General features: G+C 46.0%; 1 protein-coding gene across 1 annotated transcript in view; it reads right to left on the reverse strand.

Annotated features, from left to right (window-relative positions):
- The window catches only part of LOC124213273 (sodium channel protein Nach), a 38,283-nt gene extending 31,568 nt beyond the window's left edge, over window positions 1-6,715 (reverse strand). Inside the window, exon 1 of the mRNA XM_046614419.2 lies at window positions 6,451-6,715. Coding sequence (XP_046470375.2) covers window positions 6,451-6,649 — 199 coding nt within the window. The 5' untranslated portion in view covers window positions 6,650-6,715. The remainder of the gene's footprint in view (window positions 1-6,450) is intronic.
- Between the last annotated feature and the right edge of the window lie 9,370 nt (window positions 6,716-16,085).

A 16,085-nucleotide genomic window follows, 5' to 3' on the forward strand; every position in this document is an offset into this window, starting at 1 on the left:
GTTAACTGCCGGAGAATTGACTACGACTCACGTGCGTCTCTTTATACGCGTTGATACATATACCTACTCTTACTCCTCTCTGTGAACCTATTTGAGAATTTCCTCCTCTTTGTACGTGTCGAGAAGCGTCCCTCGTAGCGAGAGGAATTATTCTTTATCGGTGTGTTCATTGCGTGACGGAGGCGTCTTTCGCTTAATCTAAATCTCTGGCAAAACTGTTGACGTTGGTTTTAAAGAAAGTACTTATTTCATACAATACAAGTATGACCATTCAGGTGAAGTGCGAATAATTATAGGCAGATTTCAAGCTTGATACCCCGAGTTCCGATCGGATGATTGAGAACTGCGGAAGAGCCATGAACCGCATAAATTGAGTAGTCGAAAAGTTCAAGTTCAAGGAAATTCTCATCGCAATTGCTTTCGAATTCTACAAACATAAATAGATATATATCATAATTTTCTGTTATCTCCAGGGTCAAGATAAATCTTGCGACGCGCGGTATATTATGCATTAATACCCTCTAAATACGTGCTACCCACATCCAATTTTGCTGAAAAAAAAAAGTTCCCCGTTTCTCCCGCATTATATAATAGTATCGCGTATAAGCCGTAAGCGCGTCTACGTTCATATATACCTACGAAGCGAGTTACGCGTGCAGGATATTCCCTGATAGAGACGAGGGTTTGAGGGTAGTGGGACGTGAGACATGTTCCGGCCTCGGTTTGGGAATGGGGGAAGTACGCGAGCTGGCTGATGCACAGATATACTCTTGCAGAGGGATAGGGGCTCCGATCGCAGGGCAGAACGCGAAGTAGAAGAAGAAGAAGAAGAAGAAGAAGGAGAAGAAGAAGAAAAAGACTACGGGAGGAGATGAAGAAGAGACGGAAGAGATTTTATGGGGGCCCCGAGTATATTTCCTGATTGAGCGAACTAATCCACGCAAAGGAGTTTTATCGACGAGGTTGAATCGCTCCGGGAAGGGAGGAACCAAGATTCCCTTCATAGTTGTTAGCCGCGTCTCAGAACTCACGGGCATTCTACATCCCCACATTGCACCGACACATTCCCATATTATTGCACATGCACGTAAAGCGCAATACCTTATCGAGTCTATCGGATTTCCACTCTCCGTGCAGCTGAGCGTACGAGGTGCATGTGGGTTGTCAAATTATACCTGGGTCATAGGTAATGGAAATTTCAAGTGTGATAACGAGGCGGTGATTTTCCTCGAAAATTGAAGGTAAAAAGGAATAAATGAGCTTGCGTAGAGACGGCGCAGTTTGATCTCGCGAACTCGTTTCACTCGTTTCGTGCAGGGTGAAGCAAATCCTTCCGACGATACAGATACGAGATGGGCTTGGGACCGACTGGCGGCCCTGAGGAAGAGCCCGCAGAGTTACGATTCGCGCAAGGATCGCGTATAAGATGAAACCAGCCCCCGCCCAGGACGTGTCGCGGCTCGGACTCGTCCCTATATAAGTCGATTCCTACGAGTCCTAAGTCTTACTGCTCGGTATTTACATACCTAGAAAGCCTGCCCTGCCCCAGCGTCACGAATTACGATCGTGCGACTCCTTCGCGAAATAGGGAATGACGGAATTTCAGTCTCGGTATTCAGGAGTCTCGGGACTAGCCCTTATAAAACCGCATGGTATTACGTGTACAAGTAATCGAACGGCGAACGATGAGGCGCTAACCTCGCCGGAAGATTTAAATAATCATATATATCTGACCGTCCAATAAATCGTCTGTGTCCACCGGGTCACCCTCGGTGCCTCCGTCGCCGTCGCCGTCGCCGTCGCCCTAACTGCTGCCGTCTATAGCTTCGGGGGGAAGTGATCTATGCGTTCCCTATAACAACCAGAATCAAAACATCGGACTCCGGCTGCGGATACTCGCCGGGAGGGAGCTGCGAGCCGCTTCGCCCCGCGTCTGTATTCCCCGGAAAACGTACTCGCCCCGTAAGATTTACGGACTCCGAACCGCGCGATTCCCCGATTCCAAGATCCGCGATTCGTTGCCGCGTATATGTGCCCAATACGGTATACATGCCTACGTGTGTGTTGGGAAACCGTGAAGGAAACGACGACCGAACTTCGTTTCAAAACTGGGTCTAAAAAGCGTAGCTTTGGACAATCGCTACTTCGAATTCGGAACGCACGGTAGCGCTGTATTGTAATAGAATACAAAGTCAAATTTATCTGACCTCTGACGGCACTGAAAAGTAGGAATAACTCGTTAATCGACAATCATGCTCGTAAAACTTGCGTTGTTTTTCTGTGAAACTTACCGATCAACGTCAGCTCTTTTTTTTATCAACTTCGCTTTTTATTGCTACGTATTTCAAGTGTAGTTTCGGTTGTCCATCCGCAGGTGTTGGGCGGTAAATTTCACACGATTTCACTCACTTTTCTCGAAATTTGACGGGATTGATTTTTGGATAAAAAATGTAGATCACCGCGACACGTTCCCCCGTCTTGTTGAAAGAGCTAACATTGGAGGCACGTTCGCGGTTGTCGGTCTCGTTTTAAGCGGTCGACTTTTCTACGGTGGCTACGGTCGAGGGCCGAGCACCGTATGAATATTCATTAACAGCAAATATACCTCGGGTACTCGGTGGCAGGATAGGGTTGTTGTCACTTGTGCGGATTCCAGATAGCGGATGCCATGGGGCGTGAGAGCGGGACTGCACCCTGGTCACCTCAGAGGGTCCTTGTTTATGATATCTATAACACTGGTCAAGCACCTAACGGCGCTTTCTACTCCCGCTTTACCTTCGCGGGCTTGTAATCTCGACCCCGCGAGAGCCGCTCGGCCATCCGAACCGCAGATACAGCACGTCGCTCGAGACCGCGAATTATAATAATGCGATAGCTGCGGAACGCTGCTGAACGGACACCCATACACACGTGCAGTGGGAACACAGATTGGGTATCGTAGCAATACCGCCCACGTACACGCCCTTCCACATAAGATATCGTATAACTGCATGTACCTGTCCCTATAAGCGTGGGAGGCCTTTTCGACACATTCGACAAGTATAAGGTACTATGAGCCCGGGATGAAGAAGATTACGAAGAGCAGTTTTTAGCTCATATCGTTGACTCAGCTAGGTCATCGTGCTTGTATTGACTGATTTTTGTTGTTACATGTTTCACATAATGGCATACTAATCAAAAATAAATAGAACAGTTTCCCGTTGTTTTTTTTTTTTCTAAGTTTCAAGCACTATGTCATATTTATCAGCGAATCTAGCACAAAATCAAAATGGACACCGAATTGAGTATTACGCTTCGAAGTTCATTTCAGCTGTACGACGATATCGAGTTACTCGGCGATATTTCACGTCGAATAATATGACGGCAAGAATAGTTTTAACGTATGATTTCACCTTTGTCGAAATCCTGCAAGGAGGAGAACTGAGAATTCAGTTGGCGGAATTCGTACGTGTGTACAGCGTTGCATGCATCGTCTATGGTTCACTCTTCCGGCACGGTTCTAGGTTTTATTGAGATTGACGGGTAAAGTGGCTCCTCGTCCTGGACGAACGTTGAGCGGTCAGTGGCAGTTAGCGTGGCTGGTATCGGAGGCTATATGCGAAGGCGATCAAACGCGGCGTCGGGGCTGGCCAAGTGTCTATCTGAATACCCATCCCTGCGCGTTGAAATTTACGAGGAGATATCGTGATGCGGCATGGTACGGTTGGCGCATACGAAATCAGGTGTTCGTTCGAATTTCGAAATAAGGGGGAGATTCGAACGATTTTTCGCGGTGTATTTCACGCATAATTTCACCTGAATTCAACGGGGAATACATATATTCCACGCATCTGCACGCAGTCAAGCCCCATCGCACACGTGAGCTGCTCTCCGTGCACGCTGATCGAGAGCTTTCCTCCTCTCACTTTTTCCATCTACGGCTTTTACATTCTTCCCACCCTCCGCCGACCGCGATCTCGGTCTTAGTTAGTCGCCTTGCGGGTAAAAATTCATTAGCGATTTTCCCCTGGTGTATCTGCCGAAGGGAGGAGAACCCCTGTGGATAAATCACTTGACCGTCGCTGGCTAAGAAAGCTCTGCGGGCGAGAGAAACACGATTAACGGAATTAGCTCGCGATCTGAGCGTGAAGACTTTCTTAACAATGGAATTTAGTTTCTTTATGTCAAAACCGGTACCAGTCGTACGATTTTCAATTGTTTCACTTATTTTTAAAACCCGTCATACCATTGCAGCAAAAACGCACGGTTAGCGTATTCAAAAAGTCTTTTTAAAAAGTTGGCGTGAAAAAGTTCGTACATAAGAAAGTGTAAAACTTTCGTAAGCCCATTCTCCCAGCCAAACTTTGCACATTTTTCTACCCGACCCGTAATAATCTAAGACAGGATAGGTTTTCGGATGAAAGTTGAATTCCACAAGGCGTTTAGTTACAATATATCAAATTGTAAACACAACGATAGACAGTTGACTTAATAAAAACAATCGCATTAACCGTTATGTAAGTAGTAAGTATAGTAAAGGTCATCCGAGGAGGTCAGTTCAAAATATGACTTCAGAATTCGAGGTAAAAAGCAACGGCTTCGTAAAGCACCCGGAGGGTAAAAGAATCGCGGATCGTAACATCTTTTGCGCGAATGGTAGGTATAATAGAGGGAGAGCTATACGCACTGTACAGTAAAGCACGTCGGAGGGAGTGAGAGAATGACGATGAGGCGTGGCTCAAAGAAGATAATATAAAATTCCCCGAAACGCTGCAATGTAGTTATAACGTCGGGTGGCAGGTAACTCGCTGGCGATGTAAGATAAAGACGTGAATATAGCGAGACGGTTCGTCCCCCTCCCTGCTCGCGGGGTCTTTATAGGCACGGCGGTCTTAACTCGGGCTCAACTTAAGAGGTACATAAACGTAACAATAAAGGTTTTAAAATAATCCCGGAGCTAACGCTCGGTCAATTAAGAATACCGCATAACACTCGAGAATAATTCTTCGGATGTGTGGGGGTGGCCCACCGCTCTGGAGGGTGTATAGATGTATAGTCCTCCAACTTCTTGTCCAATATACCGAGTTAAAACTGAACCGGAGTTGCGCTGAGAAGGACGAGGGTATCCCGTCTTCGAGTCAATCTTCGCCGCTATTCAAAATCGTCGAAGCATGTGACGTACGTCTTATACCCGAAACGTTTGAAATTGAAATTAATTTCTATCCCGCTGTACAGAGATACCTCAAATGTTTTCCGTGTTTGATGATCGCCAACCCCCGTCTCGCTCACCCTCTATAGAGAATTATAATCCCGCAGATGGAAACTTGACGTATTCCGTCTATCCACAATCCACATAAACAAATTCGAGGATTTCAGGTGTCCCTCGTCGTCAGTTATTGACCGCTCGGACTCCGAACCGAACCGTGAGCTGCGTATTTTTTGAAAGGCGCCAACCGGTAGGCAACCCGGCTTGCGCCCTCGCGTGGCGGGCAGCTCCGATAAGTACAAACACCGACGGGGCCGATCGATACAGGAGCAACCCGCAGTTTTTAATTTTACTCTAGTAAGTATTTGTTCACGCTCTATATTGTACCCGGGTATAGGTAGCGAGGGATCAGACGAACGCACCTCGCATGACGTCCTGTTTAGTCACCCGCAAAACCGTGTATTGTACATTTAGAGGAAACGGATCTTCGTCAGATTTTCAGCTTCAAACATAATTCCTATACATCATAAGTAAGTTTGTTTTTTAAGCTTCGATCACTTTGTAACATTTTCAGAATGACAGTGAAATGAGACTGAATTGAGAATCCCGAAACTTTTCCGCTGATTTTAAAGGTTCATTTTTATTCGGGTGAACGGAGTTTTTTCTTTCCGCACGGCATAATAAGAAACATCTGACTCTGGAAAGAAACGGTAAGACTGCGCTCTGTATTTGTCACACGTAGTCTGCCGCTTAATTGCCGACAACAATAGAAATCGAAGGGAGAGCTCTCGAGACTTTGTTAAGGATGGATCATCGCAGGGGTGGCGATTATTCGAGTAGATCCCCGTGACCGATTTAATAAACGCGTATAATAACACGGTGCACCATGAACAACAGCGCGGGAATATCGTGTAGAACGCGTACAATTACATATAAGGGTTTTGTATTAATTTGTAGCCAGAGCAATAAATCAAGAGGTTTGCACCATGACTTGTCCACCTTCACGCAGTGTTATACGTACGACTAGAACTCCCCTGCACCCATGTATAACTTATATACGTATATCACGTACATATAGTCAGTGCTGCGCACCGTGTCGCGTTGCGCCCTAAATCATAGGCTTGTAATTGCCCCGAGACCAGCGTTACGTGTATAATGGATCGCGGTAGGGTGTCGCGGTTCTCGCGTACCGAAACAATCGCCCGAGAACCGATATAACTGCGATCATTTCTACGCTCGGTAATTATTAACAGCAGCGTACTCACCGTTTTCCGATCGACGGATCGTGATCTCTGGATTCCTGGGTTCCGGGATGCTGCAACGACGATGGAACCAGGCCACTGCAGGCTTAAGGAGCGAGGCGAACGAAGCAAGGGTGAGAACTGCAACTAGGCCAATATGGACCCTCTCAACGCGCTCAAAGATCACGTATGCCGTTTTGCCTGGGGGCACAATTTTCACCATCGGAAAATTTTTAAATATATCCGGACGAGAGAAACACACGTACGTACCTATACCTGTAACATGAATACTTTTACAAAGTCAGCACTGCCAAAATCACATTATACCGCATTCGGACGAGTAAAGAAATTTCTTGAATATCTGTTTTTCAATTATCCACCGATAGCTTCCATTTTGTGGCTAAAACCCGTTAGCGAAGAAACAAATTTCTTTCGTAACAGATGCAGGAGGTTGAGAATTTTTTCCGAAATTCGCTCTTCACTCGATCTCTTCATGTATTTCTGGTTACCGGTATCTTCCCTCGAGGATGAAGTAAGCCAAACCAATGGTTATTCAAGTCGATTCTTTTTCCGTAAAAGTGTCCATTGACCGTGAGACCGTCTCTGATGAATTGATGATCTTTTCATGTACAGATTTCTGGCGCCTATGGGTATAAAGAAAATTGATGAAAATACAGCCCCGCAAGTGTGGACCTCAGGACAGTACGAGGATTCCAATAAAATATTCTTTACTGAAAACAAATTTTCGCTCATGGTCAGTAAAATCCCAATCGGTTGGTCGATCGATCTATCTATTTACCTACTTATCTAACTACCCAATAGAAACGTGAGTGTGGTCTGCGCATGGTTATGCAATTTCTACATCTACTAGAGATTCTTTGAACGATTTCTTGATTGGGGTTCGCATTGGTCGTTGAGTGCGAGAAGTCCGACTCCTGAAGAACGTTGCGTCCGAAGACGAAGACGAGGACAAGGACGACTGACGAAGGGTCGCGTTGGTTCTCTCGTCCCGCCGGGCAAGAAGCGGCGGAGAGGATAGCGAGAGAGAGAGAGAGAGAAGGAGGGATAGTGTGGCTAGTGATTGGATTACAGTCGGGCAGTCCCCGCGGACTCGCCAAATGACCGGGACAAATTGCCCCTTGCCTTCGGGAATACTTATACTCGTATACCGTCGATCGGACTCTTCACCCAGCTACCCCCCGATTCCCGAAACTCTCTTCCCGCATCACACAGCAGCGACATCATCGCCAGGTTTTGTGTGTACGTGTAATAATAAAGCAGGTGTACCGTATACACCTGCTAGAAGTGGGAGTCGATCGTAATTGACGGATGCAACCTCGACCGATTACCCGCTTCGAATTGACCGGTTGGACTAACTGCTATAAAGTTTTCCAATTCAGTAAGGATTCGCTGCAGTTATATCCCTCACCCGTAAGCTGTAGTGGTGATACTTTATGGGACAGTTTAGATTAGGTCTCGCGCTGCGGGTGGTTATGCTCTTATTTTTTGTGTCCACGTTTTTTTCCTACGTTTATATTCCTTTTTTGGTGTGTCTCTGATGCATCAGGCGGTATGGAACACAATCCTCGCATCTGCCACACTTCAGTCGCTGAAGGGCCATTGTCTCTGCACCCTGAAACAAACTACCGCAAACCTTTTTCATCATCCAGTAACGACCCTGCATGCGATATTCTACAGGATATCTATAAATAAATCTATGGTTGCCGTTTATCATTGATTCGATAACTTCTGATTTACCGATTTTATCCACACGATGAAAAAAATATATATTATTTTTATGCTATCGAATGACACCGTACATGCGATGTGTCGATCCGTTACTTAAAAATCCATGGGTGAAACTAAAAAAACCGATTCCGGTAATGAAAAGTATAATTTAAGCTATTCGTTCATCTCTACATACCTACATGTATGTACGTACGTACCTATGACATAGAAATACCAGCAGCGATCGGCGATTAGTGGGGTCATTAGCGGCGGAAGGCGAAAGAAGTATTATTATACCTGCAGAGCGCGGGGAGCCCGTTATCTCCGCGGTCAATTAGACGCGTAAAGAATCGTCCCCGTTCCCCGCGTTCCGATTCCCATTCCGAATCCCATTCTCATCCCTGGGGTTCCCCCGGACTGCTGGGGACAAGGAGGGCCGAGCTTTCTTTGTCCGGCATGCTGGCCGCCCGCCACACAGGCATCTACCCTTAGGTTACGCTATACGGAACAGTCCGTGACGAAACGACCGCCCGGTGTAAATGGGACGACATAAGACGGAGAACAGGCGAGTGGCGGCCCAGCCGTTCTGTTTACTACTGAAAACGCTACGGACGTACACAGGCATACATCGACGACGATTCGGTACGATTCGCATCTTCGATACCCTCGCCTTCCGATCAGATGGACAGATACACCGTCCGTTCTTTCCTTCTTTCCTTATTTCCCCCCCGCCGCGCCTTCCTAGAACGTTTCTGGAATAGTAATATCACCCCGTCCGGTGTCGAGTTTCTCTAATTTTTCCCTGGGAATCAACGAACATACTCTGCCCGGGACCGGTGGTACGGAGTCATAGAAGATTTCTTGAACTAAGATTAGATTTGACCGAAATCTCGATTACTCATATACGCCGATGCGTATAGGCGACTGTGGCTACATTTTTTTGGTAATTTATTTTACACGATAAATTTTCAGTGCTTGGTTATTTGTTGAGGATAAAATCACGGCTGAACTATTCTTGGCTGTAATTTCTTGGGCGTGAAATCACGCTTGATAGCTGACTATTGCTCAATACGATATTTTACTCAAAATACAATCTGAAGCGTGTCAATGACGGCTATGTCGATTCTGTGCATGCCTTTGAACTCGGAGTTCTGCGAATACTTCACAAGCTTGTGTTACTGTATATTAGCAAAGCTTGAGAATGCAGATTTTATAACTATTTCAAGCCAGACGTTTGGAATCAAGAAATCATTTCGGCAAACAGGCTTAAAAGATAGTTTCATCATTTTCGAGTATCACTTGTACAATAGCTCCAATTTAATTTCCCGTCCATATACCGATTATACCCATGAAGTAACACGCAGTGTAAAACACGGACTGAAATCGTGTGCGCGATATAATTTATACGACATCGTTATCCAATCAATAGGGCACGAGCGAGCAAACTTCAGGCAATTAAGCTTCTGTTTTTTCCTCTCCCGAGAAGCGTCGCCGTAGCAAAGGGGCGGGAGGATTTAGTGCTGTTTAACCCCGAGAAAGTTCTTCGATAAATAAAGAGCTCACTGCGGGTCGGGAAGACGCGGTGGAAACGCGGGAGGGGGGGGGGGGGGGGGTTTGTTGTCCCAACAGAGGCGATCTGATTGCCAGTTAGTGAAGTCAAGTTAGCGCCGCTTCCGAGCTAACGGCCGGTCTGTCCGCCCCCGCCTCGAAGACGAGGACTAGGATGAGGACCGGGGGGCGGACGAGCCCGGCTGATTAGTAGCCCCGGACAATCGCCCACTGATTTCTAGGGATATTCAATCTCGGCGAGATCTCGGTCCGACACCATTTTCTCGCTCGCCGAATTCTCCTCGTGATTTTTCAGGCTCGGGTTATTAATCAGCAACGGGTCGCTTCCTCGGCGTTCACATCATCTACCTCGGTTCCTGCAGCACTTTTCTTCGGCCATCAACAAACGATGAACCCAGGCGTTGGGCATCTCGCGTCCCGTGTTAAGCGTTATTGGTTCCAGAATCCCTGGCGCCATTTGTCTCAGGGAACACGATTTTTTTAGGGGCCCAGGATCCCAGAGGTGCATCACCTAATTGTCCCGCTAACGATCAGCGCCTCCGGTATAGAAGACGCTGAGAATGGATCGAATATCGGTGAGCGAACGGTTCGGGGTGCCGCGGTAGTGTCGCCCACGCGAGGAACGCGGAAACAATCTATCAGTTTATGAAATATATGAGATAGGCAGGTCGAGGGTGGTAAATCCCCGCGCGGAATCGCTGGATCGAGATCACGGGGATCGGCTTGGGGACTTTATATATACTCTCGCTCACTGCACGCGTGCCCGTATAACTGTATACCATGTTATATCGTACACGCGCGATAGACTTCGCCGTATAAATTTACGGATCGTAGTATTATATAGTTTCGGACGGGTTTAATACGGCGGGAGTCAATCCGCACCGATCCGCCACTAACTCATAACCACTCTACCTCCGTCTCCCCCAATTGCAGGGGCTATATGTACGTGAGATGGACGACTACGAGGACTACTTTACGTCGAGGAAACTATAGAGGCAAAGCAGCCGAGAGTGTCGCTCAGTCTTATTATAGGTATATTACCTACAAGGGGACCGATGTATATCATAGTACGGTTCGTCCTGGAATGGAAATTTTTTAATAATAATAAGCGTTATACACAGGTTGCGTCTTGAAGGTAATCGAAGTCAGCGAACATGAACTTCGATGCGCTCCGTAGGGACCCCTAATTATAGGCAAATCACGGTACAAGTCCACTCTGAGCAACTCCGCTCTTCTTTTGTTAGCACGCGGATAAAACTCGGAGTTGCTCAGAGTGGATTTGTACCCCGATTTGCCTATAATCAGGAAAATAACCCGGTACGTCTTCATAATTTTGACCCTGGATTGTTCAGCCGGAACGAATGAAAACGGATTAAACCTGCATTCGGAGGGTTTCACCCGCTGGTTCGATGCCAATGGATAGTGCGCACTCCTGCAGGTCCTCATCGTCCTCGAACCAGGACTACGTGTATTACAGCGTACCTTAACCTCGAGCACGATTCTCCGGACGAACGTGCACTGGTGTCGGTGGCTCAGAGCGCGTTCTCGGACAAAAGCGCAGCGCTACTTACTTCACTTGGGTTCGATGTATTGTCGCTCGTCAGGCTCGGCTTTATTGTCGTCGCCATGACGGCCCACTTGATCACGATCCGGCCGACACTTGAAGATCTCTGGATAGCCCCGCGAGTACGATAAGACTCAGATGCTCGGCGATCGCCCCGCGGCTATTCCACCCGTCGCTAAACACCAACGTGTAAACTTGTATCCACATCTATAAGTGTACAAGAAAATACATTATTATTTGGTCAAATGCAGGTACAACCGCGCAGTACAGTATAAATATGGAACAGTTTGTGAAAAGTCGATATAACCCGACAGAAATGTAGAATGTCGAGGGTGGATTGAAAACTGAATATCCGTATCTTTTCCCGTTCTATTCTATGTCGTATGATAATTTTCTGCAGCGTGACTAAACTCTTTATTCATTCCTGATTTTTTTTTTCTCTGTTCACCGATGGCGCTCACTTAGAGCTGGCGTACTTGGTGACAGTCTGAATTTCCCGAGACATGAGGTCAAGTATAGATGAAACTGTGATGAACTGACTACAGCTTCTGACTGCGGCAAGTATCAACTTTGTGCGAAGAGGATTTAAGTTCGATGTTCCAGTTACGACAAGATCACGTGACAGTAGTGCAATCTTTGCGAATTACTTTATACTACAGACTATGGAACTAAATACAGTTCATTAGACCATTTTTATAGATTCCAATCTTTGAAATTCTAAAGTTTAGAACTAGACTTCAACTTCAATTGCATTGAATAAAAAGTAGCAGCTTACGAGTACCCAGATACTCGTGACTCATCGGTTTGAACCCGAGTTCATTGTCAGTAATGAACTCGCAAAGCTGGACATATCCTAATCGTAAGAAATGACCCGCAGACACTAAAGTGTACAGAAAAGGGAACGAATGAAATACTCGTCGAAATAAATGTTATACCGCACATGCATTGTTATTGCCTATAACTGGTTATCATATCGAACTGTAAATTTCCAACAACAATCTCGCGCAATCCATTTCTATAATAACCCTTCTTTCACTAAAAACCAAGCCTACAACCATGCGACGTTGGAAACGTGTTTCATACTTCATCCCCGCCTCGTCCTGCAAGAGAGGTTCATACATACCTCACACGACGGACAAAAACACCTACACAAGTATAGCTGAAGATAGGCGAGAGCGTGTACCTGGAGGGTTGGCGGGGTATCCATCCGATCATTGTCGCGGTAACAAGCCGTCTATTGACAGGTCGTCGGCAGGGTGCGTGAACGGGGGTTGTCCAGGGTGGCGACGAAGGCCACATACTAATGGGACATTACCTTAACGCGGTCCGGCCGTCCCGACTCTCATTCGGTTAGTTACTCCTCGGGGATGCCGTCGGTCGGTGCGTTCGGCGCGGACGGACCCGCCCTGGTCGCCTCATCCCCAATTCAGCCTGGAGCCCCCGCATCGCCCTCGCTCCGCAGCCCGCGGGAGAGACGCGATGAATCGGAATCCGATGCCCTCGACGACCGGACATTATCGCGCTGTATTTTTAACCTCGAGAAACGATCCCCGGGGACCCGACACGGGACCCAGACCGCAACTTGATTCGCACAGCCGCGTTGCTGTGCCACGATCACTGTTTGCCCTGCACCGTAGACCGACCCTCACCCGATAATCCTCCGGCTACCGGGTACCGGTCTTCCCGATGTGTTGTATACTTATAGGTATATGTATACGTTACACTTGTGCACCTTATACTTTATACAACAGTGTAATAATATGCAGACGGTTCATCAGAATCCGTCTGTAACTCCATACTCTTGATATCTCGGTTCTTGCACGTTACACGTAGTGTACGACGCGTATTATAATGTACGTTCTACACGGAGGTACCGCGGCATGGCTGGACATTATATATAGGTACTCGGAGAAACAAAGACATGAAATTAATACTAAGTATTGCGAGATAATTGTTATTATTATTGTTATCATCATTTTTCGCACGAATTTTTATTCATTTGTAGACTAACGATTCGTTCTTATAAATAAACAGATTAGAAAGAAAAAAACTTGGTATTTTTCTCTGACTGAATTCATCGACAAATATTTATTGCATTTTTCATATTTTATCAACTAATTACTGAATTGAAAATAACCTTTCAAACCACACTGTAATCAAAATTTCTCTATGACTGGGGTATAGAAAATGACTTGATAAGTGTTTTATACTGGCATCAATTTTAAACGCCAGCGCATAATGACACCCTAATTTTTTAGTACAAATTTAGAAACTACAGAAAAAGAAAGATCTCATATAATTTGAAAATGTCAGAACTACGAGAAAAATCGATCTTTTTCAATGAAAAGTTTCGATACTTATAAAGGGATAAAATATAGTTTGTGGCAAAAATATCCGTATAGAACTCAAAAACAATTATACTCTAGCATATCTTTCCTCGCAAGTCAACCACGTGTCGAATAACCATAGCAATATTACAATGAATGGAGTAAAAAAACTGATCTGTTAATTAGAGCTACGCTGTGAGCTGACGGTGACCTGCGACAGATTGTACGTGGAACATGGAACGCGTGATTAAATTGACATGAAAATCTGCAATCCCTATACGTACAATATACATTCGCGCATACGCACAGACGCATAGCTGTAATTGCACACGATTGCTATACCTTGAGAATTAGATACGATAAAGAACGAGGGGTGAGATTGCGGTAGTGTTAATACACCGGCACACAGATACGAACTGCCAGGCAGGATGGGGCGCGAATATCGGAGTATATTGTATAATTGCTCGACGGAGGATCGCAATGATGCTGCGGTGGGGGGAGAAATATCGAATATAAGGAGGGAAGTCGAAAGGCGGGGAAGTTCGCGGGAGGGTGAATCGAGGGCGGGTTAAGAAGATATTTTGGGGTCGACTTAATTAATATTTAAGGCGACCCAGGACTTTAAGCTGCCATTAATTCACGTCAACGTCTTCCTATCGCGTAGTGAGGGCCGTAACGCGGTGACTTGCATCCTTGTTGCCAAACTGAGATAAGTGGTTGCCACGCTGCTTAAGTTCCCCCCCCCCCCCCCCCCCCCCCCTCTAGCCGGCTGCTTCTGATTCTGCTCAACCGTACACTCGTACCCAGCTCGTTATCTATACGCCCACGCGATACATCCGCCGGTGTACAATGTAACAGAGTTACGCGTTGATACACGCCGCACGTGAATAACATCGCTCGCATCAACTAATCTAAATCAGTTCTCGCGGTATTAATGTACAATAAATTTTTCGGATCCGAGGAGCCGAAGAGAGAGAGAGAGAGAGAGAGAGAGAATAAGATCGAACTGCACGGTTCGCGGGTAGACGGGGATGGTGAAAGTAGGAAAAAAGTTTATATCCGGCAAGAAACGCGGGCGTGTTCCAAAATTGAAATTTATAATCCGTAAAAACAATTACGGTCCCCGCGGCGTGGCTGCCCGCTCAACAAAAACGGCTAATATCTCTGGTTTGATTTACACCGAGAGGCGCCGGACCGCGTCGCGGCGCGTCGCGAGGATACGAGGGGGGCCCTCGACCCCCCCTCCGGACAGCAGACACATATTAAATATATAGAATGTCAAAGATTTAGCAGGAGACAACAGGCCTCGTCCCATGAATCCTACGGGAGCAACTCCGCATCGGCTATACATATACATATATACCCGAATTCAATAAATTGACCGCCATAAATCCTGCGAACGTCTCCGATGTCCGAAATACTATGTGTAGGAGGAATAACGTACATAATATAGGCATGGGGATTGTACATATACAGAAACACTTTAAGAATGTATTTACTGCAGGGTTAGCAATTTCATTTATTTATTTATTCATTTTTTTTTTTTTTTTATTGGATTTTAAACTTCGGAAATACGTGAAGTTTTATGTTATATTATTTGATACTATCTCTTCAAAATTATATTCTGAACACACCTGTAGATGATTAACGAATAGTTTTGAAGAGTATAGATTATATCGCAAGGGAAAAGGATCGAATAGTTGAAGAAATTTACGTTGAACAAAATCGGCAAAAAGCTCAGAAAATAAGAGTGAATAAAATTGTCGCGAAAATTGAAATATCATTCTTGTATTTTTACTATCGCTATACTAGACTAATATATTAGGTGCAGCTCGAACGTGGAGGAATTAATATGATCGTTTTTTTTTTTTTTTTTCACTCCCCTTAGGGTGGTTTTCTTTGATCGGGAAGAAAGATTTCGACGACGACGTGCGGCGTCTCGCTTGCACCCCGACGGCATAAATGTGGGGCAATAAAACTGGCCTGCGGGCAGTTCTGTCCACCGGTGGCCGATCGCCTTATTGCATGTAAAACATTTATGCCTTGTGGATATTGCAGGCGTGGATATTCCCCCCGTTATATATCTGCATGCGGCCAATCTTGTTATTGAACCTGCACCCGGGTGCGCTGGCATTGTGTGGTCTTATCACACACCGTAAAATAAAAAATCAACCTCACAGATCACACTGCAAGTCTCTCCCTCACACGCGGATGATAACCGGCCTCGGAACAAGCTCGTAGGTAGGTACACCGCATACATATATATATATATATATATATATTGTATTAAATTTTAATTCAAAGGAGCTACATCAGTCCGATTGTGCCGTTCTAACGAGCCTTGTTCCCGCAGCAGCTGGATTTGGGGATCGCGTAACAGGCTTCGTACAGACGCCTACAGCCTCCGAATGTATCGCGTTTCTACAACCAGCACACTCCGCGGGTTACACCTCTCTGAGGGAGGGAGGGTG

The sequence above is a fragment of the Neodiprion pinetum genome, chromosome 2 (assembly GCF_021155775.2).
Source record: "Neodiprion pinetum isolate iyNeoPine1 chromosome 2, iyNeoPine1.2, whole genome shotgun sequence".
Lineage (NCBI taxonomy): Eukaryota > Metazoa > Arthropoda > Insecta > Hymenoptera > Diprionidae > Neodiprion > Neodiprion pinetum.